The following is a 23,407-nucleotide window of genomic DNA, read 5'->3' as shown; positions in this document are numbered from 1 at the left end:
TTAATATCTGTGTGACTTTTCATTGCAGTTTATCCCTGGTAAATAATGTGAGCATGTGAAAAGTGAGGAAAAGGGCCAGGTATTGCCCCTCATTAACAAGACTACTATCAGAATGCTTAATAAGTCTCCCTTTCCTAGGATCCCATAAACCACACAGAAGCACGAAAGCAGTGAGGTTTTGGATGCAAATGTCAATCTGACAGGTCAGACTGTTGTTGCTAAAAACAAAATTGTAGCTCAGTAAGTGGGTACACCAAGATGACCTTCCCTTGACTGCATTTTGAATATGATTGTGTTTATCTGCTTTTGAACTTCTAGCTCCCTGTAGGGTTTGGCGGAGATGAGAGAGGTGAGAGGTGAGGGAATGATGTTGCTTTATTCCGCCAGATGCACTTGGCCAGGTTTTCAGACACCATTATAATCCCCGAGGACTGACAGAAAAGCTGGGCTTGAGTACCGAGCATGTTGGGAACACCCGGTGACGGGCTCTGGCAGAAAGAGGGTGGCACTTGCAGGATGTCTAATGACAGCTCAGGTGGAAACATGGCAGAGAAAGGAAAACAAACAGAACCTTATGAGACATTTGGAGAAGTACCAACACCGAGAACATAAACCTCTATTAGGACATATTCATCCATAATAACATTTCTATGTTTAAAACTTTAAAAAGCTATTCAAGTATGAGAAAATTCTCTGCCAAAGAATGTATACTTATTCAATTCCTGTCTCTAAGATGAAAATGTTAGGTAGTGGGGTTATGGACAAAGCTTGGCCATTTAGAAAAGCTGAGAGAGGATTCATATTAATTCAAGTTTAGTTTCCTGCCATCCAATAAATACCTCTAATTGTACACCATGTTATCTTCATAATATTACCCTAAATATTAATTAAAAACAGGAAAGAATAAAACCATAAGTAGAAGGTGGTTTCATGTTCAGTGTATTGGAATTTCAAATTTTTAAATAGTCACCACTGCCAGAAAATAACGTTAAATGGAATCAAGACTCTTCTGAAACCGTAAAGAAAGCAATGATCAGAGACTAATGAGTACCGTGATAGGGTTTAGCCTCTGAATATGCTGTGGACTGGACCACACAGACCCAGTAAATTCAAATGGTTGCTGTACCTAATAAAAGTAGGACAGAAATCCATCGCCTTCTGATTTTTATTAACTGTACTCTTTCCTCTAATAATTTACAGCTAAGTGAAACATGAAACATACCAGTGACAAATATAGACCTCAGTGAGAGCAGGGCCAGAGGCAAACCTCAAACTGGACATCTTGGTCCAAGAGACTTGTAATCTTAGCACTCTAGGAGACTGGGGCAGGAGGATCACAAATTTGAGTCTAAACTGGACAATTCTGCAACTCAGTAAGACCCTGTCTCAAAATGTAAAAAGGGGGGGTGGGGGTTGGGTCTCTAGTTCAGTGCAAAGGCCAGTTCAAGTCTCTAGTTCAGTGTTCAAGCCCCAGGACAGAAAACAGAAAAAGTAAGAGGGTCCAGTAATAATACAAAATGGTTCACCAAACTGAAAGTTCCTAAAAAGAAACTCAAAGTCCTTCATAACACCAAGGGTTTTATGTAAGAAAAGCTCAGAAGGGAGTATCGTACAACTTATCCTAGATCATTTCTCTGTATGCTCACCAACTGATACCCATTAATAAAGGCCATGAGGTGGTGTGTTTTTTAAGCCAATGGGGGGCTGGAGTGGTAGAGCATTTGTCTAACAAGTACCAAGGCCCTGGGTTCAATTCCCAGCACTAAGGGGGTGGGGAAGGCCCACAGGAATTCACCATCACTCCTGAAAGGTCCACTAGCAGGATCACCTTTGTGTTATCAAAAGGTAAATCATACGATTGCCCAAACAGAATTGCCCAAAGGGCAGAAATTAAGATGGTCACTTTTAAACTGATACATCATCATCCTCATCATTATCATCATCATCATCATTATTATTTTAAGAATGAGAATTTTCAAGGCCTGATTTAACAGGATCACATTTAGATTTTTTAAGTCTGAAAACTTCATCCAAAAAAAAATCAAAAACTTAACTTCTCTCTCATGACAGCCTAATGCAGTGTTGCTAAAGAATTTCTCCCTCCCCTATGTTAGAGCTAATCTTAGCAAAATCAATCTTCTGTCAAACTGATTGACATCATGGCCCTAAGTACATTAGAAGGATTTAAAGCAAACCTATGAAAAGAAAAGGACACGGAAAGAGAGAATGGTTTGTTTAATAAGACAAACTGGGATTAAGTATTGGAGACCCAGAGATATTAAAAGTTATTGATATGCTAATAATATGAAATATCTAGCTCAGTCTTGTTCAATAGCTTTACTTGTCTAAAAAAAATCAACTCTCCGTAAAGCCACCTAACATATAGTAATTTTCTTAAAAACAATATATATTAGCTACTGTGAATACTGCCCTGGAATTATTTCAGCATCCTTTGGAGCTTTGTGAATTTGCTAGAGTTGTTTTCCAAAGACATAAATAAAAATCAGCAGCAGCACATCACACACACCTTCCTCTGGTAACAAATGACAAGATGTCTTAATCCAGCTCAGTTTGAAATGATAGATCATATTAACCCCGAGAAAGTCCCATCAGGGGCTCCTAAATACCACTGGATTTGTAATCTGCCAATAAAAGAAAGCCAAAGCCCATTTTTCATAGTTGCAATTAAGGGTCAACATGCACACCATCACTGCTAAACAGGGAGTTACTTCCATAAGGGGCCACAGGTAAAGTTATATGTAGAGCAACAGACAAAGAAAGGATGCGAAGATGTTGGAAAGACTAACTACCAGTTGCTTACATGTAAACTGTTGCATCATCATGTATACTGAAAACACCTGTGGACCCGTCTTTTATAACTCAGAGAATGAATTTGAAAGAAATTATTGTTACAATAATGGTTTAAAGCACCAATGAAGTGAAACATTTTACCTATTACACTGAGAAAAAGGAGAAAAAATAAAAAAAGTTGGCCAGCTTTGCTAACTGGCTCTGTTGTGCATTGAGTGGAGAGGGGGAGAGAATGAATAGCAGCTCTGTTGCCTGAGAGCAAGGTCCCGTGTCCAAGGGGCCGGGAGAAATGCCAGAACTTGCAAGTCAAGTTTAGAATGAATCTGAGCAAGGTACATTCACTTGCTAGGGCAGTATAAAGCACGCATCATCCAAAAACATTAATCTACGGTTATATTAACACTGTTCTGAAACATCAAAATGTATTTGATTTTTTTTCTGAAGTTCTGACGAGAATATTCACTGCTTAAATTCCAGCAATAGTTGCCTTTGCTGTTCATGCTTTCTAATCAAAATGTTCACTTAACAAACAGAATATAGATATGAGCTCAATGCTTACAATTAGGAAATCAGAGAAAGGTCTCACTTCTATGCAGAATACCCCAAAAATGCAATCTAAAATGTGTTAGACCATCACGAACTCTAAAATAAAGAAGTCCAGGGCCGGGGATTTAGCTCAGTGGTTCCGCCGCCTGCCTTGCAAGCGCAAGGACCCGAGTTCGATCCCCAGTACCAAATAAATAAATAAATAAATAAAATAAAATAAAGAAGTCTGTGTCACTGGCAGTCAAGACAAGCCTGTCCTCTTAAAAGTGATGTTGTATTTCATAATAAGTAATATACTTTTAAAGAGAAAAAACTCTCATGAAAACCGAAGAAAAGCTATAGTGTGACAAATTTCAATTGCAATCACTCTCATAATAAAAAATTGAGCTACATATTTCAGAATAAACCTCTTAGCCAAAGCACAAATGCAAAACTGCTCTTTGTTAACTTATATTTTCCCAAGATAGTACTAAAATATACTCTCCAGGAAAGCTTATGCTTTTTCTAAAAATAGACTGTACTCAAAATGTTCAAGAAGGAATGAACAGCACCCTCTTCGAAAATGTCATTCAGATAATGGCCTCATTCTCGTTGAAAAACACATTCAATAACAAAGTAAAGTGCAAACCCTTTCACCTACCATCAAATTTCTTGTGCCTCGACACAAAGGTGGTACGCACAAAATGGCTCGTCTCTTCCACAAGGTTTTCAAACTCGAGTTTGCTTTGCTGGCTTAACTTGTCTTCCATCTCTGTGGTGCAGCATGTGTATTCCTGAGGACAGATTCTTAAGTGCTCCCCTGCAATGAGAATGATGGAAACATCAGTACAAAGACTTTGGGTGGATTTTACCTGTCTAACATTTTGCTTAAAACTGGGGGGGGGGGGGGCTCATCCCATGCACTTCCCCAGCCACCACCCTGCACACTACTTGGATCTCAGCACATGTGTGTACTTAACATGCCAAACACCTGTTGGAGTGACATTGAGCCTGATACTGTATTTAGTCTCTGTTTTCCTATCAGATAAGTGCAAGCGCATCAAAGCCCTCCAGATCCTATGAGGTTTTTCTTCCTGCTTTCATTTGACATGTCCCACGTAACACCAGATGACAACAGATGTCAAAGAGTCTTAAGTGTGCTTATCTTGGGAAACTTCAACAAGGCAAAAGACAGTCCCCTCCCCATGGCCTGTTAGTCAGGGAGGCAAGAGAGAGAGGTAGGAGATGCTTATGTTCTCTCCCTGCCTGGCTGTAAGTGGGCATGTAGGCACTTCTCTGTAGGGGAAAATGATGGTGTTTCTACTGGCAGGTCACCTGTGGCACACATTCTTCAGCTGACATTTCTTGTCAGACAGAAAATGTTCTCCTGGAAGAAGGAAGCCATCAATGGGTTTAATTAATGCTTATGTCACATGGAAATGCACCATCAAAGGGAGAGTCTTGTATTTAACGCAGCAGATTTATCTCTTGATGTACCAGGCCACTTGTTTTGACAGTATTGCTTTCTTTAGTGCTATTTAGAAGTAGAAGTCAATCCTTTGCTTCATGAAATTTAAATGGTCTGTTATTGCATAAAATGTGAATTTCCATTGGATGCAGGTCAGCTTGTGTCAAAAGTGTTTATCAGAGGCTCTGGAGGGAAGAGGGAAAATTTACTTAATGTCTTACTAAATAAAATCAACAAATTGCCCCTGAGGTTAACGTCACTGTAGAGCACTTAAAGCAAATGAACACAGTACTAGATGCAATGATTAAAACTGGTTTATAATGTCTAACAGTACATGTAAAAGTATATCTTATAGCCCTGTGTGTAGTATAAAGTGTTTTGTGATTCTTTACATAGTTTGCTACTTAAGGTGTTATTTAGAACAACACCAGAATAAAAATGATCAAAAGTACATATTTACATTAGCTCTTACATAATTCTTTGAAAAGAAGGAGACCATAAAATTTTGCATATATTTTTAAAGGGACAGGAAATACATCATTCTTAAGCATGATAAACATCAAATTCAGGTTAATAGCTTCCTACTAAGAGGGATTACATTCTGAGAAAAATGTTCAAATGCTTTTATCTGTAATCTTTTTTTGTAAGCTATTTCTTAGATACACAGTGTTTAATATATTATTTTTACTTTTATTATATGACTGAAATATTTTGTAATAAAAACTTCAAAGTAGATCATGAAAAAGTGGTAGCCACTAGCTTTGCTAGAAAGAAAAGAAAATCAAGCTGTCCCTGACATTCGGAAGCCAGTCTGGTCCTCATATTCTCCTGCTGCAGGTAAACCTGCACCGAGAGCACCAGCCACAAAACAAAATAACTCAGCGCCCAAGATAAAATGACACCAAGCAAAAGCACTGGATAGTTTTGTCTAAGTACAGCGAACAGGGTCACAGTGTCATCCACCAAAATACCAAATGCCTCCTTTTTGGCCAAAATGATCCACTGATAATTTTTCTTTTATAGAGACTTATCCTTGTACAAGTTTCCCAAGTTTCGGTTCAGATTGAGGGTGAAACCTTACGGTAAAATTAGCTTATTACAGAATATCTCCACTTTGTGACACACCCAATCTAGGGCGAACCCTTAGTTCTTTGACTCCTTCCCCAAATTCCCTAACCAAGCCCACAGCCTATGATAGACACTTCCTCCATACTGGGGCAGGCTCTTCTTCTCCACTGCAGTGAGTGGTACCCAATCTGTCCAACTACAGGTGTGTTGGAGATCACGTTTGATTTGAAGGCTTGACAACACCAGATTGAAGAGGCTAGAACAAAGTGAATTCTAAAATTCTTCTCAAAGTGCTTCTGATGTCCACAGCCCACCAAGAAGCAGGGTTTTAGAGCCCAAGACACTGGGAAGGTATGAGTCTTACTATCAAAAGCAAGTGGCCCACAAATCATTAACTTTCTTTTATACAATATGCAGCCTAATTGATAAGGAACACACACACACACACACACACACACACACACAAACTCTCAGTGCTCCAATGACTTTTAATTAACATTTATAATTTGTTTCTCCATAAAAATGAGAAAAATATGATTCTGAGCATATTGTCTTTTTTTGTATCCATGGATATTTTAAAAATAGGACATAGTATGGAGCTGCACTTCTTGTGAAAGACAGCTCATAAGGACAGTGAATTAATGAAAATATTCACCACAGAACCATACTTTCATCGGTAGAGTATCCAGTACTGGGTTTGTGAATTCCAACCAGAAATGTGATTATATCGGTTCCTTTAATTCCACTTCGGTCAATGTTTTCCTGTGGCTTTCAGTTAATTCTTTAATCTCTATCATAGAAGTGGAGAAGAAAGCACACCCACTTATTGTCCTGGTTCTTGGAGAATGCTTTTCATTTTCAATATTCTTCAAAAAGTTCGGGAAACAAAATCTGATTCTAGTTTAGTTGTATTCATGATCCGGAGCACATGAAAACCATGTGAATCAGTATTATCAACTTAAATTATTTCCCTAGTTCTCCACTTTCTCTCTATGCTTGTCAGTCAATAGTTCTCTTCTCTCCAGGGATTCAATGCAAAGGAAGAGAAGAGTTGACTTCTCAGGAATATTTCCATTTCTATGAACAATGTAATCAAATACTCTCCTCAATGAGTGAAGCAGCACCTGAGATATACTTCCATGACACTCTATGCCTCAATAAACACACACACAGTAGGAAAGAATTATGGTATAATGTTACCCCACCAAGAACTAATTACCTTTCTTCCACTTGACATGAAATACTGACTTTCTTGGAATTTGAGATTATAATGCCTCTAATGAGATCTAGTTTCATGAATGTAGATCCATAGGGCTTCTTTCACAAATATCACAAATACTATAGAACTATTCCCTCAGGATAAAAGAAAACATTTGTTTTCTTTTGGTCATTTGTTTTTTTAACCAAAAGTCACAGCTCAATCAGGTGTGGTAGCATTTGCCCATAATCCCAGCCCTCTGGAAGATCAAGGCAAGTTCAATCCCAGCCTGGGCAGTTTAGCAACTTAGTGAGGTCTTGTGTCAGGATAAAAAATAAAAATCAGACTGGGGTTGTAGCTCAGTAGGAAGGTCCTGAGTTCAATCCTCAGTACTTTAAAAAATCCCCAGTTCAACTCTAACGAGTCAAAAGCAAAACGCAGCTTTGACAGCTTTGATTTCCTAAATCTTGGAAAAAAATGGCCAGTGATATCCATCTAACAACCTGATGATTCTGAATGTCTGAGAGGCTGAGGAACATTCTTTTTGCTTAGGTTTCACTTTTCCCCTAGAAAAGGTATCTACAAAGCAAGGCCTCTAGGCCTAATCTAGTCCACCCTTGGTTTTGTAGAACCTGAGAGCGAGGGTTGGGGAAATAAAACCAAAAAATAATATTTTATGCTATCATGTGAAAGTTTCATGAAGTTCAAATTCAAGTGTCCATACAAAGTTTCATTTCAATGAAGCAATGTCCAATCATTTCTGTGTTTTCAATGACTACATCAGTATTAGAATAACATAAACAGTTACTACTGCATGGCCCACGAGACCTGAAATAATTTTTATGGTCCTACTTGAAGCTACTTCACCATATGAAGAAAGTATCCCTAATCCTTCTTGTTCATTTTTCTAACTGGCAAGAATATGAAATTTTTCTCAGCTTGAACACTTCCCGATACTGACAAGTATTTGATATAGCAACGAGATTATTTCAAAGTTATAATTTATAAGGGAGGAGAAAGCATTGTCATTTAAAGATTTCCCAATCACACTCTCAGAATGCCTTAAGTTCTTTATAATATATCAAATCTATAATTAGACACAACAATTAGCTGAACTGGAGAAGAGCTAGACATAAAAGGCCCATTAAAAATGAAGACAATCAGCGTAAGAGATCATAAATACAGAAAACATGAAAACTATGATAATTGTACCTTTGTTCATCATTGCTGATTGGAAACCTTCTGTGTACAAATCATTATGACAGCTTCGAGCACAGCAAGATGAGACCCAGGATCACTTAAGAGGGACCACATAGGTTGATGTTTCCTAGGGTACTTGAAGTCAATGCCAGTGAATAAACTGGGTCCTTGAATTTGTAAAGGGCGCATCCCTATCTTGAAAATAAACAAGGGGTCTAGTAGATTGGGAGAAGAGAGTTCCACCCAGAAGTTATGAAATGAGCTTGGTGAAATACAACCAGACCATAAATTGTCCTCTGTTTTCCAAGAAGGAAGAGATGGGGCTGTTCCTGCCTCCGTGTGTCCCGTTTAATTATGTGTCACTCTTTATGATGTCATTCTCTAAATGCTTGCCCAGATGTTCACTTTCACTCCAAGATGCTGCGGTGACAGCAGAAATGTGATACTGCCAGGTACCACTCCCCCCAGAGACAGCCGGGGTCTGAAAGCTGCTAGGAATAGATTCGGTGAGTGGCATGATGGTTAAAAGCAGCAGGCAGGAGGACCTCATTCACCACAAAGCCAGCCTCTGCAGGTTTGCTACTGCAACTTCTGCCCACTGAGGGGACACTTGGGAACCTCAGAATCCTCATTCAAAAAAAAACCCAAAACAGAAATGAAGTACACAGAAGGACAGAATGAGTGACATTTCAGAGTTCAGCCAAGCGAACTCCACACTTTTACAGAAGTTTGGAGTATGGGGAGAAACTACAACCTCTGCCCTTTCCAGGAGGTAGGCAGGAAATAAAAAGCTAAGGAGTGAAAATTAGCTGGCAACATGTAACAAAGAGAGCTTCAATTTTTAAACCTCTGATGAGAGTGCAATATTTGTTTCATATTTGGCATTCTTCAGACTGTGCAGTCTGTGTCAAAATTCTTTCATGTTCTACTGAATTCTCCTCATTCTAGTCAATTTGTTTTTCTAGTGCCTAGGAAGTTGACTGGAAACAGGCATAGAGAAAGAAAATATTCTAGAACATTCTAGAACTTGTAGAGTTTCTGATAGCTAGAATAATTTAAGTTAAATTGTAGTTAACACTTGGAATATCTTAATCTTATGAAGTTCCTGTACAAGCTAATCAGGACTGGCTGAATGTAGGGAAGCAGCATTTTAAAAAGTAGGTTCCAGTTGATTTCCTTAAGTTCAAATTTCCAGAAGTTCCAAGTAACCACTTTTTTAAACATTTTTTTTCAGTATAAAGAGTTATTATAAATGATCCTTTCATATCTTTAAGGGCTGCTCTTGTTTAACAAAGTCATTCCGCACTGTAATGAGATATGTTCAAACTGCCACACAGGTTTAAGAAAATTCAATTAACACCCTACTGCCTGGATCCTGTCATTCAAACAAGCTATATGCCATCACCCTTTGATGCTGTTAATGGATAAAGTCTTTAAATGCTAATTATTGTCATTTAAAATTTTTCACTTTGAATTTTACAAAAATAACTTGAAAAGGTATGACCAAGAAGTTAATTATTTAAACCAGCTTCCACACTTGCACAAGGATATTTCCAGTGCGTTCTTCCGGAAGCTACAGGTAAACTTCCATGGACCTTTTGCCAATGTTTCTGGTCTCTACCACGTGGTTAACAGAGAACTTGACTGTTAGGGTTTGTGAGGACAGACATAAAGAAGTTATGCTGAGAATGAGCACGAGATGGGAGATGGAGCATGGCAGTGGGCAGGACTGGAAGGTCAGGCAGGAGTGGGAAAAGCCAGCCTTTCTTTTCCTTACATCTAACCGTGGCCTGGCCGGAGTATATTATAAAATTATTAAATTTTTAAATATTTTGATCACTTTTAGATAGAGGGTTTCCTCCTTGTCTTAAATGCACATATGAAACTTACTAATTTATGCAATTAAAACTTTTAGACATTTAAAAGCACTGCCTTCACACAAAAGATAGTACAGTAATATACAATCACACAGAAATGTGCATATAGACATTCACATCTCATGTTATTTCCCAGCATTATTTAAAAAATTTGACAGACGATCTCAGAAGAAAATTTTAATAGCCACAATTTTTCTTAATCTCTCTAGAAATCAGGCCAGCAGAACTGTGGCTGTATATCATAGTAACAACAAATCACATTATCTATGTGAGTCCACGGTCCAGAGAAATGCTACAAACTATCCTTGCCTCTACTCTAACCTGTAACAAGGCTCTCTGGGGCATTACTGTGAATATACAGGGGTGCTTTGGACTATTAAATTTTCGAGAGAAATACGACATCTGTAGAAAACCGCAAAAAAGTACTTGCTGGACACAGTTCACAGTTTCAACATCAGATTTCCTACATTCCTGTCAATCATATCATATCTTTGCAAAGCAGGGTTCTTCCTTAATTTCCTCTTCATGATTAGTATGTGAAAATTCTCATGGAGCAGGAAACGAGGCTGGAGGTATCCAGTTTGAGACTAGGTTTTGAAAAGTTTGTGTGGTAGACACTAGTAAATAATTCTGACTAAGAATTAAATGAAAAAAATGTTTACAATGCTAGGTTTGTTAGGATATAAATACCTGTTTAGATTTAAAAAATAAATGAAGTTGTTAGTATTTCTTTTGGCCTAGGGTACCATGGGAAAAAGGTGGAGATACTGTTCAAGCTCCATGTCAATATAGTAAGGCTGTAGATGTGGCTAAGGTCTACCACCAGGTGATTAAGGAAACAAGATTTCCCTCAATAATGTGATAGGCTGCAACCTATTAAAGGCAAAAACTGCGAGCAAAAACTGAGGCATTCTTGGTAATAGATTCTTCTGGAAAGCCATATCATCAACTGCTGCTTATGTTTTCAGCCTGGCAGCCTGCCCTACAGATTTCAGAATTACATGAGATAATTTTTCAAAATAAATCTCTCTTTTGCATACCCATGCATGTACTGTGTGTGTCTATAGATGTAAATGTGTAGACATACACACACGCATGGGCTGCTGTGAAGAACTGATGGATACAGTCATTCAGGGTTCCATGATCAGGGTGTTTGGGAAACTCCATGGCTGCTCTGTTGTCCTCCTGGATGTTTACAATGGTTTTTATCCAGATTGCTTAAGATTATCGATTGAACCTGAGATTTAAGACCATTGTTTCTTATTTTTATTTTCCTTCCAGTGCTTATTAATAGCACTGCGAGACATTAAAGAGTGAGTTTTGTGTTGGCAAATGTTTACCAATCAGCTGTCCAGGTTTTTGTTTTATTGTGTTTTGTTGCTTATTTGGAAGGTGCTTGATTTATAAACGATATATTTTACAATATAATTTCCAAATTATACCAATTTTCATAGTATAAATACTCCCAGTGTGGCTGACTTCTAGAAAACAAAATGATGTTTACAAATGTTATGTTAAGAAGATAATCCTAGCGGGTTCCTTACACAGCATTCCCCATTCAGATACTACAGGCATATAATAAAATTATTAGAAAGTGATTAGTTTTTGCTATTTCCTACCTCTATTTTAACATAATTTTAAATTCATATAATTTAAGTTTTTAATAATGACTACCTTTCTAACAGATTCACAAAATTCCTGGTAAGTTAACAATCAGTTAACAAGCCAGTATGCGGCAGCTCTAGAGCACCACTCCCTGAAGTTAGGGTAACATTTATTATTTATTGGCCACCAGAATCTGTCATTTCCACAGCCCACGTAGAAACAGACTGGGTCAAATATCTTCTGGAATCAAAGGCAAACCGGTTGCTCTCAGTCATTTCCCACTGCAAGAGTACAATAAGAGTTCCCAGGAGACAGAAGAGAAGTAGTAGGATACAGGAGTTGTTTTAGGAGCGGCGGTGCATGGAGACTGTGACTTCACTGTGTGCTGCAAGTTACCATGCTCACAGCAGGGTTGTATCACAACAAGGAAAACCAAGGTGACAAAGCCAGCTTTTGCGATTTTCCATTCTACAATGTGGCTGCTATTCCAGGCCATGGAGCCACTGTGGGGAAGAAAGCTGTTACTCTGTTCTACTGTTATGATTTGAAGTACATGATTCCCTAGCTGACTGCTCCTACCCACTGCTCCCAGACCTCAAACCAGTAATGATGAGCCCTGTCTTACTTTCGCACTGCTTCCTGTTTTAGCATAAGTCTCAACAGGGGTTTTGTAATAAATAATGAATAAAATGCATTTGATTCTTCTCATTTTCTTCATTCATTCATTTGTTCATGCATTCCTTGATTAGCACACAATAACATATGATCAACATATTCAGCACTGTGCTCGGTGCTAAAGGATTGGAAGAGACTTTGTTCTTAAGAATCTAAGAGTCCACCATGGAAAGGTGCATCCATGAGTCATGGTCTTCCCTGAAGATAAACAGAAGTTCTATAAAGCTGCATGCTTCAAGACATCTATCCACCTCCACTTTCATGCCCTCTTTGAGCACAATGTTAATCATGGCACCCACTGATTGTAACTTTGCTTACTTGATTTCCAGTCAGGTAACCGTAGTAATGCCTATCTCTTTAAGTTTCAATATGAGGTAGAAGCATCCGAGTGGGGTTTGCAGTTGCTTCTTTCACATTGTTATGGCTCAAAAGTCTTTATAACAGCAGGATATGAATTCCTTCAGCAGGTAGCCACCAGCATTCAGACCCCATTCGCTTCCCCAGGTGCCATAGGTGGTCATGTTTGGCTAGATCTAGTAAGCTGCTCCAACACCACTTGTCAAACCAAAGAGTAATTCACCAGCTCCCAGTGACCTTCTGGAACTAGCTGACCAGAGATGCTGCCTTACATCTTTCACTTTCTGTGATGCAGATTGCATCAATCAAACCAACTGCCTCCTACAAATTCACCCACAGATGATGAGCAATTTCAAGTTTATTGCAGCTGTAATCTGACACTCATCTTTGCTTACTCAAAGTTAGCCATTTTTACAATTGAATTTGGTGATCCTGTGGTGATATACAATAAACCGATTTACAAAGTGCTTGTTTTTGACCTTGATAACAATAGATCAGCATTCTTACTAAATCATATGGCAGCTCACTTGAAAACTTGGGATTTACTGCTTGAAGTTCATAGCTGTAAACTAGTTCAGACCAATTCAGTACAGGGGCCAAGTCTAGATGAGAGTGATTAAGAACCTAATCAAATTGAACTGCATGTAACCATTTATGAAAAATTATTTTTCTTCCCCATAAAATACTGCAGTTTTAGCAGGCATCTGTAAAGGCACGATTGCAACACTGATCATATCACACAGAGTAAAGGAATAAAAGCCAAAGTGGCTAGAAATGTTATAAGATCTATGGTGCAGTCTGTAAGTGTATATTTCATTAATTGTCTGCTTCTGTGACAATGAAACTCCATAATATCCAACCTTTTACAACTCATAGAGCCATTAATTTATAATAATTACTTTAATTCCCACTAATCATTGAAGATGGATGCCCACAGGTAAATAGCTTCAGTCTTGACTTCATACATGAGTGATGGAAAACCTACAAAAAGCAGAGATTCCTCTTCCCCTGGCATTACTTCAGCAATTAATAAAGGGCACGAGATCTCTTTTTCAAATTTGTCTAGGGACCTAGATTTTAAAATGACAGCACTTCAAATGCTATAATAAATTTCATCATCCTTTAAAATGTCAGTGCTTGGATAACAGCAGTAGAGTCAAGAATTATCATAAAGAATTCATGTGCTTAAAGCTCAGTGATGGTTTTCAACCAAGAGGAATATGGAAACTCAGGAAATACAAGAATAATACCTCTCCTAAATTAAAGCACATGTCCCATGCATTTAAAGACAAGTAAAGGACCAAGCTGAATCTTAAAATTGTTTTGCTTAAAGGAGACTGAAAATGCATTTAGGATGAACATTGTTCTTAAACATGGAATCATGGTTAATAATATTGTTTAATATACTAGAAATAATTTTAGCCATTTTTATCACATACACACAGAAGGTTATCATATAAGGTAACAGATGTGTTGGTTTGCTTGTCTATAGTGATCATGTTGTATATCAAATCATACTACATACAAAATTTTAGATCTGTGAATTAATTTTTTTCATTAAGTTTAATGGTACATTTTAGGTATACAGCACAGTTACATTTATCATTGGAATCTTGTACCTTTCCATGATGTATCTTGGTTCTTATTTTTCCCCATTCCCCTGCCCTCTCTTCATCCCCTCTGTAAATTAATTTTTAAAAAACAGTTTTAGTGTGTGGTACTGGGGACCAAACCCCAGTGATAGTGTGCTCTATCATGGGCCTACATCTCTGACCTCTTCCTTTACCTTTTATTTTGAAACAGGGTCTCACTAAGTTGCGCAGACAGAACTTGAACTTGCAACCCCTCTGCCTTAGACTCCTAGAGGAACAGAAATTCAATTCCTAGGAGCAATGGGAGTGATCATAGTTTCCCTTTTTTCATCTTCCTGATCTCTTTCTTTGGCATGTCACAATAGGCAGTTATATACATCCTATGATGCTACTGAATACCATGCAAAACTGTGCTTTTACCCAGCATTTAAATTCAAATATGCAACAATAAGTGATCAAGATGATATTATTTTACCTAAGAAAATATTTAATTTATCAGATTGGCTCATTCAAAATAGCCTAGTAATGGTAAAAAGTCTTGAATCAAGATCTGACTTGAAGCAGAGGCTTCAGTGAGAAGATATTCGATCTTTGGAGGGGAGATACTCATTCAGAAAATTTAACTTTAGCCTATGACACTGTTTCTCATGATTGCTGTCCATTTTGAATTACATAAACAGTGGTTAAACTTCTTGTATTAAATATTTCTTTACTGGAGGAAAGAAAATATGCATAATGATAAATGCTGAGAAATAATAGCACACAAGGAAGCCAGTGGTCCAATTTAAGGCAATGTATAATACACAAGTATGCAGAATTTCTGTGATCTGGGCTCCTGGGTTTGCCTTCTCAGAACTCTTGTGTAGTTTCTTAAGTAATACACATGTGAGGTCCATACCCTCAATCCTTGAGAAATCCCCAGTTTAAATAATTTTTCCTTGAAGAAACACTGATCACTTCCGTTTAGATTCATCCACATGTATCACACACCTGGATTCCTTTTGGTGAGTGCACTTATTATGGCATTCATCTTAATGCACCCTCACTTTGGATGATTCACGGAGAAGTCTATGTTCCCATCTTCTGCCATTCACCTTCTTAACTCATGCCCAAAAGAATTACTGACAGCATAGTATGCTCAATTAGACCCTCAGTAATGGCATTCTCTTTACTTATACTTTCTCTTTTTCTCTCTGTCACCTCCCCTCTTAAATATTAGTTTAAATGTTACTTCTGAGCCTTCACTGATCCTCCAGGATGTAGAGTCTAGAGGAGTTTTCATTTCACTTCCTGCTCTCCCATTGGTTCTGCATTTGGACCTGTGTTACACACATCCATCCATGCCATGCATGGGAACACAACCTCTTGGAGTGCTGGGGCCCTCTTCGCTCATCAATTTCACCTGCAACACCTAACTCAGTACCTGGCCCATAATGGCAATTGATACATTTTTGTTCAGTATATAAAGGAAATGAAAATAAATCAATGAACTTTTGCAAGTCATGGATTTCTCATTATGTAGAATTCAAAGAGAATATTAGGCTGACTGTGAAATAATTAATTTAAGAGATACACTGTGGAATCATGGCATATCCAGGGGAAGGGAGCCATGCAGTTAGTGATAAGATTTTTTAAATGAATAACTCTTCATTAAAAATCTCTAAATTCATGCAATTTTCTCTTAACTTACATCACAGTCACAACCCCATAAAATTCACAGTATTTGAATACTGCACACAAATATTTTACGGTGGTAGTAAAACAGTCAGGTTCCAGACTCATTTCACTGTAAACAAAATCACCTATTTTATCTACAAGAGTACTAGACAGGATATTCAAAAGTTTTGCAAAACACTGAACAAACACCTTCATTTTGCAAGATGTCATTCACAGTACAACACTGTACACACTTCGTAACTACTGAACACTTTCAAAGATTAGAATGCTGTTGTAGAGATACCTGCATTGGAAGAGAGCTGGACTAATCATTTACATTGTAGGGTCCTACAATGTCAACATGCATTCTCCATCTACATGTAAGATATTCATAACAAATATAGTCAGTGTGAGTGGACTGTGAGCCACTGCACTGCAACTATTGGTTGTTTATTCATTAATCAATTCACAGCCCCTATACACTTGTGTACTTCTTCATCCTGCCTTGTATTGGCTGCTTACTATTTTAAGGAGGTACCTCTGGCACTTCCCAAACAATCAAATACCTCAAATAAACACCTCACAGTCTAGTTTCAAAGTCCCATTGATTGACATGAAGCTGAACCTTCCTTTCAGACTCTCTCTGCTAAATGTTTTGAGGCAGGTGAAGCAAAACAATGCCTTGGGAACAGACCAAAAATTAGTTCAGCTTCCCTCTTAATATGCCCATGAGAATCTCTCTTATTCTACTGTATAATACTCCCAGTATCCTGAAGAAATTTCCAGAAAGGAAAGAGGAAGCCAGAAGTGATGAACTTGTATAAACCTACCAGAACAATATCTGAGAGTTATTTCAGACAAACTCCTAGAAGCTACTCCAGTTCACTGACACTAAACACAGGCTCTGAGACAACAGGGTTTTGACAGCACATTCTGTGAGAAGAATCTTTAGCTGTCTCTTGGGAGGCATGTTCCTGATACCTCGCCCGGCACACCATGAAGAACAAATGATTCAGCAAGGATTTGTTTCCTCACCTCGCTGTGCAAGTGACTGGCATTTACAAGTTTGGATGCATGCATCCACTTGGGATTCACGGTAAATTCTCCTTTCTTCTCTCTCCAAATTAATTTTGCTTTTCACGACTGCCTTGCCATAGAGCGAGACATTGTTTATACAAGGAGTGGTGGAATCAAGCCAGACATGCAGCTTCAATAGTACTGATCCCTAAAGAAACCCTGCTAGGACACTATGGCTCCATTTGAGCCAACTACCATATATAGATTTTACTAGGAACAAGGGTCTAGGCCATTTACAACATTGAAAAATGATTTCTCATTTTTAGGTTCTCAGCAGAGTTACCACATTTTGCAGAATTATTCTAATTAACTTTGCACTGCCACACGGTGAGGTACATACAAATAAATACATGTTCAACAATGGGTGGGGAATGGTACTGGGTCACTTCACATTATGAAAAAGAATTATGATACAGGCCCTGGTGTGTGACAAGTTCCAATGACATTTACTCACTTCCATTTCACCAAGGCCATGTGTAGTTAAACTCCTTCTATATTCCAGTTTTAAACATGATGGATCTTTCTCAATGTTGAAAGAAGTATCTTAAAAGCTAACAATAATATCTGGATTTGTTCTTTTGTTTTTTGAGACAAGTTCTCACTATGTAGTTCAGGCTGGCCTTGAACTTACTATGTAGCCCAGGCTGGCCCTTGAACTCACACTGACCCTCCCGCCTTAGCCCACCAAGTGCTGGGATTAGAGGCAGGCACCACCGCACCCAATATTTGGATGTTTTAAAGTGATGCATGTAATCATTATGTACTGCAAACATGTATTAACAAAAGTTTAAAAAGTAAGAAAGATCTCAGTATCTATATGAGGTTGTGAACCTACATAAACTCGTCCAATGGGGAGAGGCCGGACTCAGGACTGAAATGATCAAATGAAATAATTCACATGATTTGTCCTCCAAAGTCTGAAAGCACCCCTTATTTAATCCTGCAGCCATGCTCCAAGGTAGGCTTTACTGCCAACATGCACCCCTTATTGAAACTACCTTCACATACTAAGGGCACCATGTTTTCTTTTCTTTGACTGCATAGTAAAGAGTGGGGATTCTGGCCGCCAAGTGAGGTAAAACTTCTCCTTTAGTGCTGTCACTGGTTCTTTCAGGCCCTCCTTGACTGCACAGACTTGAGTATTTTCATCTTTAATTTTGAATCAGTGAAGGTACAGCTCAAGATTCACAGCCCCTTGGTAATGAGCTAGATTTCAAATGTAATTTGTCTGCACCTGCATATGAAGGTTCTGATATATGGACCTTTTGCTTCTCTCTTGATCCAGGTCTAAAGGAAGCACTTTTCTCTAACAGTCTTGGGTTCTCACACTGTTATTGTCCAGGTTGCCACAGGCTCACTCCAAGCTGACACACCTGGTCTCTGGACATACGTGAATCCCCATACACACAGTCTTAGAAACTCCATTCAAAGTGAGGCAAAAGTAGCAGGCGTTCAGAGTTAATTGATAAAAGAAACAAAAAGAAGCAAACAAAAAATTCTAAATAAACAGAATGGTTAGCAAAAATGGCATTAAGACTTCTTGGTCTCAGAATCATGAGGCATGAGTTTGAATCTTTGTCCTTTAACAGAGTATTTCTGTGACAAGCAAAATCAGGCAAGACAATCACAGCCATGTAGGAAATAAGAAATATAATTGGGTATAAAGAAGTCCCTAGCCTATTATTGGGCCCAATTGTGTTATATATGTATGTGGAAATGTGTGTGTGCAAATGTGCATATCCATCCTAGTTTTTGACTGAAAGCCATACATGGCATTAGAGAGTAACCATCTTGACATCAAGCCCTGCATTCCTTCCACTCAATTTCCTTTGGATGCTAAGTGTAAATAAGAAAATACACTTCAAGTGACAATTCAGACACAAACCATCAGCTCCTCTCTAGGCTTGCTATTTACTGGCTTCTACTCCTTTCTATGGAAAAGAAAGACTTGCTGTGAAGATGCTAAACATAATCCATCAGCCAAGTGATGCCTCCAGATTGCTGCTTATTTGCTGAGATGAAGAAAGAAATAAGAGAGATGAAGTTACCCATATCATCTGGTTCTCCAGATTTCATTTTGATGACTTAGCACACATCTCCTCTGGAGGATGTCTTTATCAAAGCCAGATTCTGGATTTACATAGTATCACCAAAGAACAACAAACACAATAAAACATACATCCAAAAATTTTTGCCACAAAATGAAAATTGCCAAAGTATACTTTTTAAAAAGGCAGCATAATTGTGATGCATTGAAACATAAGATAAACATTTATCAATTACCTTATTTAACTAATTAATTGGTAGGAAAACACTAAGATTTTTACAACTAGCTCAAGGGTAAAATCAAAGAGCTGCACATAAATCTGAAAAATTTAAAGTTGAAATGAACTCTAAGTAAATAAAAAATTGATTTATTCCAGTAATAGTAACAGAGATAGGTTAGAATTAGGAGTTAAAGATCAATTGTGTTTGTAGGGAATAAAAATAGTTTGTATGTCTATCAATTCAAATCATTTGTATTAATGTCCATTATCTGCAAGTTAAAGTGTTGTCAAATAGCTCAAAGACAATGACGAGAATTTGGAACTCACAGAATCAGATAGTCCACAGCATTTGCCTATACACACTCTAGTTTTCCACTAAAGATACACAGCTGCACGTCTGGTTCATATTAAAGTCTTTCACAACTTCTTCCTACACTATAAATATAAAATGAAATGCAATAGAACAATAGTAGGTAATTAATAATTATTTTAAAAGCTGTGCTAAAGGTAAAGGTGCCTTAACTAAAACTTACTCTTCTTATGGATATCTAGTACAGAAAACAAATAGAAAAAGAAAAAAGAAAATTGATTCCAAAAACCTGACAGATGATAAACTGCTTCTGAGTTTGTCTACCATTAACAGCTACCTGAAAACACACCTCATATAGGCCATTTACATATTTTTTAACACATAGCTGTTCATTGAGCCCAATACTATTTGAGAACTAAATGAGTAGCACCATAAATACTGCCTTGCCTCCAATTTCCACATATAACTACGTCACAATGTATTATCTTGGTATTTGTCACAATTTATTAACACTTTGCAGGGGCAGCCATGTTGTTTTAAGAGCCATGGAATCCTATGTGACTCCTTCCTTCAAAATTAGGCAGGGATGGCAGACAGATAAAAGTAAAAGTGACAACTGTAAAAGCTGTAGATAATCAGCCTGCAAGATAGTCCACTAGCATACACAAGTACCTGCCAACTTAAAGCAAGTAAGCTCTGAAACATTAATAGGTCCAAAACAGCAGCACCACTGGAAAAGCTGTCCATACCAGTGGCTGTCTCATTTAAGTAGACGAGATGAGTATATTAAGTAGCTTTACCAAGTGTAGTAGTCTACTGGCATCAAGATAATTATATTAAGTACCTGTACCATTTTCACCTTAAAAAAAATCTTCTTCTGGAATTCAGTCTTAGATATGCTTATCTGTCTGATAAAGGAAATCCAATACTATTCCAGTTTAAATCACACAAAGTAGTTTATCTCAACAGATTCCTAAAGCTTGTTCCACAAGATGCCTTATAGGAAATGATTTTCAGAAGAGGTTACATTCTACCCTAAAAATTCCTTAAATTCCCTGCAACTCCAAGTTTTAATGAGAGGACTAATAAAATTTCTCCAGTACAAAACCTAACATATATTTTATCCCCACTAATAATCACAAGTTATTAAAATCCTGCTTTTTAAATGTAAAAGATAATGTGGATATTGTTTGGTGTCAGCACCTGCCACCTTGTAGGGATGAAACCCCACCATCCAGCTCATTTCGTTTCTCAGCCAGAATTGGACAGCTGGGTTCTGTCCCTCAGTGGGGTTTCTGTCCCTTCCAAACCTGGATACTTTGTCTCACCCAAGGAATCGCTTGCTGCGAAAAACAATTCAAGTTGGAGACAGGAATTCTGCTTTGTGTGTATTATACAAATGCTACCTGCAGAAAGTTACAGAAAGAGTACACTAATAAAGAGCATTAGAACACTAGGAATCTTTATATTTAAGTAGATTTTTCTAAAAGACCTTTTCCAAAAATTTTAAGATCTTCTTTGAAAATATTTTAAAGTATTTTTTTTAAAGTCAATGTCAGCAAATTAGCTGGTGAAAATACTTACTGATTTCTCTAAAACAAGACTAAAAATTAATAAAAAGTTAATTCATTTGCAACTGCTCCTTTGATTATAAAACACTAATGAATTTTTTTGAGAAAGAGACTTGTTAACAGATCAATCAGTCACATGGCAAAGACTTTCAGGAATCTATAACTCGCATACTAATGGTAAAGAAGAGAAAAGGGCAGCAAGCAAAATTTGTAGTCAACCAGCACTCCTCAAATCAAGGGAGACGGAGCATCCGGTTCCTGGATTGGACAATACTATAATTTTGCACAGCCACCAGAAATATATCAGCTATACTCTGCAAGTTGGTGGTATTCTGATAATATTTTAACTTGTTTCTAACAGCTGCAAATCAAAGCTTTTTATGGTTCTTGAAAATGAAAACGAGAGCCATCCCAGTTGGCCCAGTGTGTCTTAATCATTCGTCATAAGTTTACACACTGAAGTTTCATGATGAATGAAGAGCTAATACTTTCTGTGTCAGAATAGGCAAGGAAATTAAGATGTCAAATATGTCTTGCAGAGGATGGTTACAGTTTCATTACAAAATTCAATTTAATACAGTTCCTCCCTGTTAGCTGGTAAAATATATTTCAGTTAAAAATATATCTACGCATTCTTTTAAAGACTGAAATTTCATGTTTTCTCATTTCACAAGAAAAAGAGACTGGGGGCCGGGGATTTAGCTCAGTGGTTCCACTGCCTGCCTCTCAAGCGCGAGGTCCTGAGTTCATTCCCCAGTACCAAAAAAAGAAAAGAAAAAGAGACTAATTTAGAGCTATAACTTCCAGATTTGCTTATAGTTACAATTTGAGAAGGATGTGAAAAGGCCTAAACTTTGTAGGCCCTGTGGCATGATTATCTGTCTCACTAAATGGGAACATAGTGCTCCCCGAGAGTCCACCATACTATAACGTGACTAAACTATTTAGTATGATGTTATGATGTACTTTGGTACACGTTTTATTTTCACTTTCAGCAAAATAATCTACATATGTGCAAATTAAAGTGTTTCACTTTTATTCTCCTCCCTTCCATCAACTGAGACTTTATTATACAGAAAGTGGTTTTGATGTTCAACATTAGATTTTTGTTTTAAAGTTTTCATCCTGTCACCGGACTAGACAAAAGGTCACTTACTCCTTTTTTGTATGGTTCAAGTTAAACACAGTACACTGATTCAAGGCCAAACCTATGAAATGGTGGTTTTTATTTAAAGAGACATTATAGTTTGATGTAATTACAAATAACAAGAGCTACTGGTCTAGTTGGAGCTAATTTTTCTCCTATTAATTTCCCAAAGTAAAACTTCTGAAACATAAAAAGCAAGGCGCACCAAACATGAATGAATTAATTATGGTGAATGGAAACGAAACTAATTCCTAGTGACTAACACAACCTCTGCAGAGTGATTCACATCAGCTGAAAATTATACTCATGAACTTCAAGATGAAATCCAAAGCAATTATAACTGAAAGAGATTTCCAAGGAGAGGATATGAAAGTTTAGCACATTCTATTATCAGGTAGCCTGAAAGGAGAGTTAGCCATGGAAACACAACACCAAAATGCCATGGAAATCAAATATGAAGCAGGGACTATTTTCAATGATTTACATTTTGTTCTGCCTAAGACTATGTACTTCATTAGGTATTCTGTCATTCTTGTGATGAAGGAAAATGTTTCTACAATACAAGGTGCAGTAAGAAAACTAGCAGGCATTTCTCGTTCCCCTTATTTCTCCTTAAGGTTTGGTGACTCTTTCACATAATAATTCTCTCTGTCTGTAAATGCAGCTAAAAATAACAGGTGAGCTCAAAGTCCTTTCCACATAAAATCCACATTTTGTTTTGCAAATGAGAGTACTATGAACTGCCTTGTATAGAAGATTTACTCAAAAGTCCTTCATGTTAATGGGTACCTTGACCCACTCTATATGGTCCTGATCAATCTACTGCTGGTAATGGCCCTCCTAATCCAAGGAGATTGCTGAAAAACCACCCAGCTAAGGGAAATGTTATCCAGTCACCCCAAATGCTGCAGGAGAATTTACAGTTTAAGAATTCAGAGGGGCCCACAGGCAGCTACTACCAATTCTTTAGTTCTGTAACTACCGATCTGCCTACTATACAAAT

General features: G+C 37.6%; 1 protein-coding gene across 5 annotated transcripts in view; it reads right to left on the bottom strand.

Moving 5' to 3' along the window:
- Positions 1–23,407, bottom strand: part of Gpc6 (glypican 6) — a 1,085,538-nt gene that overhangs the window by 798,646 nt on the left and 263,485 nt on the right. For all 5 annotated transcript variants that reach the window (XM_004870814.4, XM_004870815.4, XM_087193031.1 and 2 more), the window contains one exon: positions 3,998–4,156. In XM_004870814.4, the coding sequence (XP_004870871.1) occupies positions 3,998–4,156 (159 nt within the window). The remainder of the gene's footprint in view (positions 1–3,997; positions 4,157–23,407) is intronic.

The sequence above is a fragment of the Heterocephalus glaber genome, unplaced genomic scaffold (genome assembly GCF_053883595.1).
Source record: "Heterocephalus glaber isolate CG9 unplaced genomic scaffold, H.glaber_assembly_v1.0 deba00001577, whole genome shotgun sequence".
Classification (NCBI taxonomy): domain Eukaryota; kingdom Metazoa; phylum Chordata; class Mammalia; order Rodentia; family Bathyergidae; genus Heterocephalus; species Heterocephalus glaber.
Note: the sequence above shows the minus strand (reverse complement) of the source record. Positions and strands in the feature narration are given on the sequence as shown.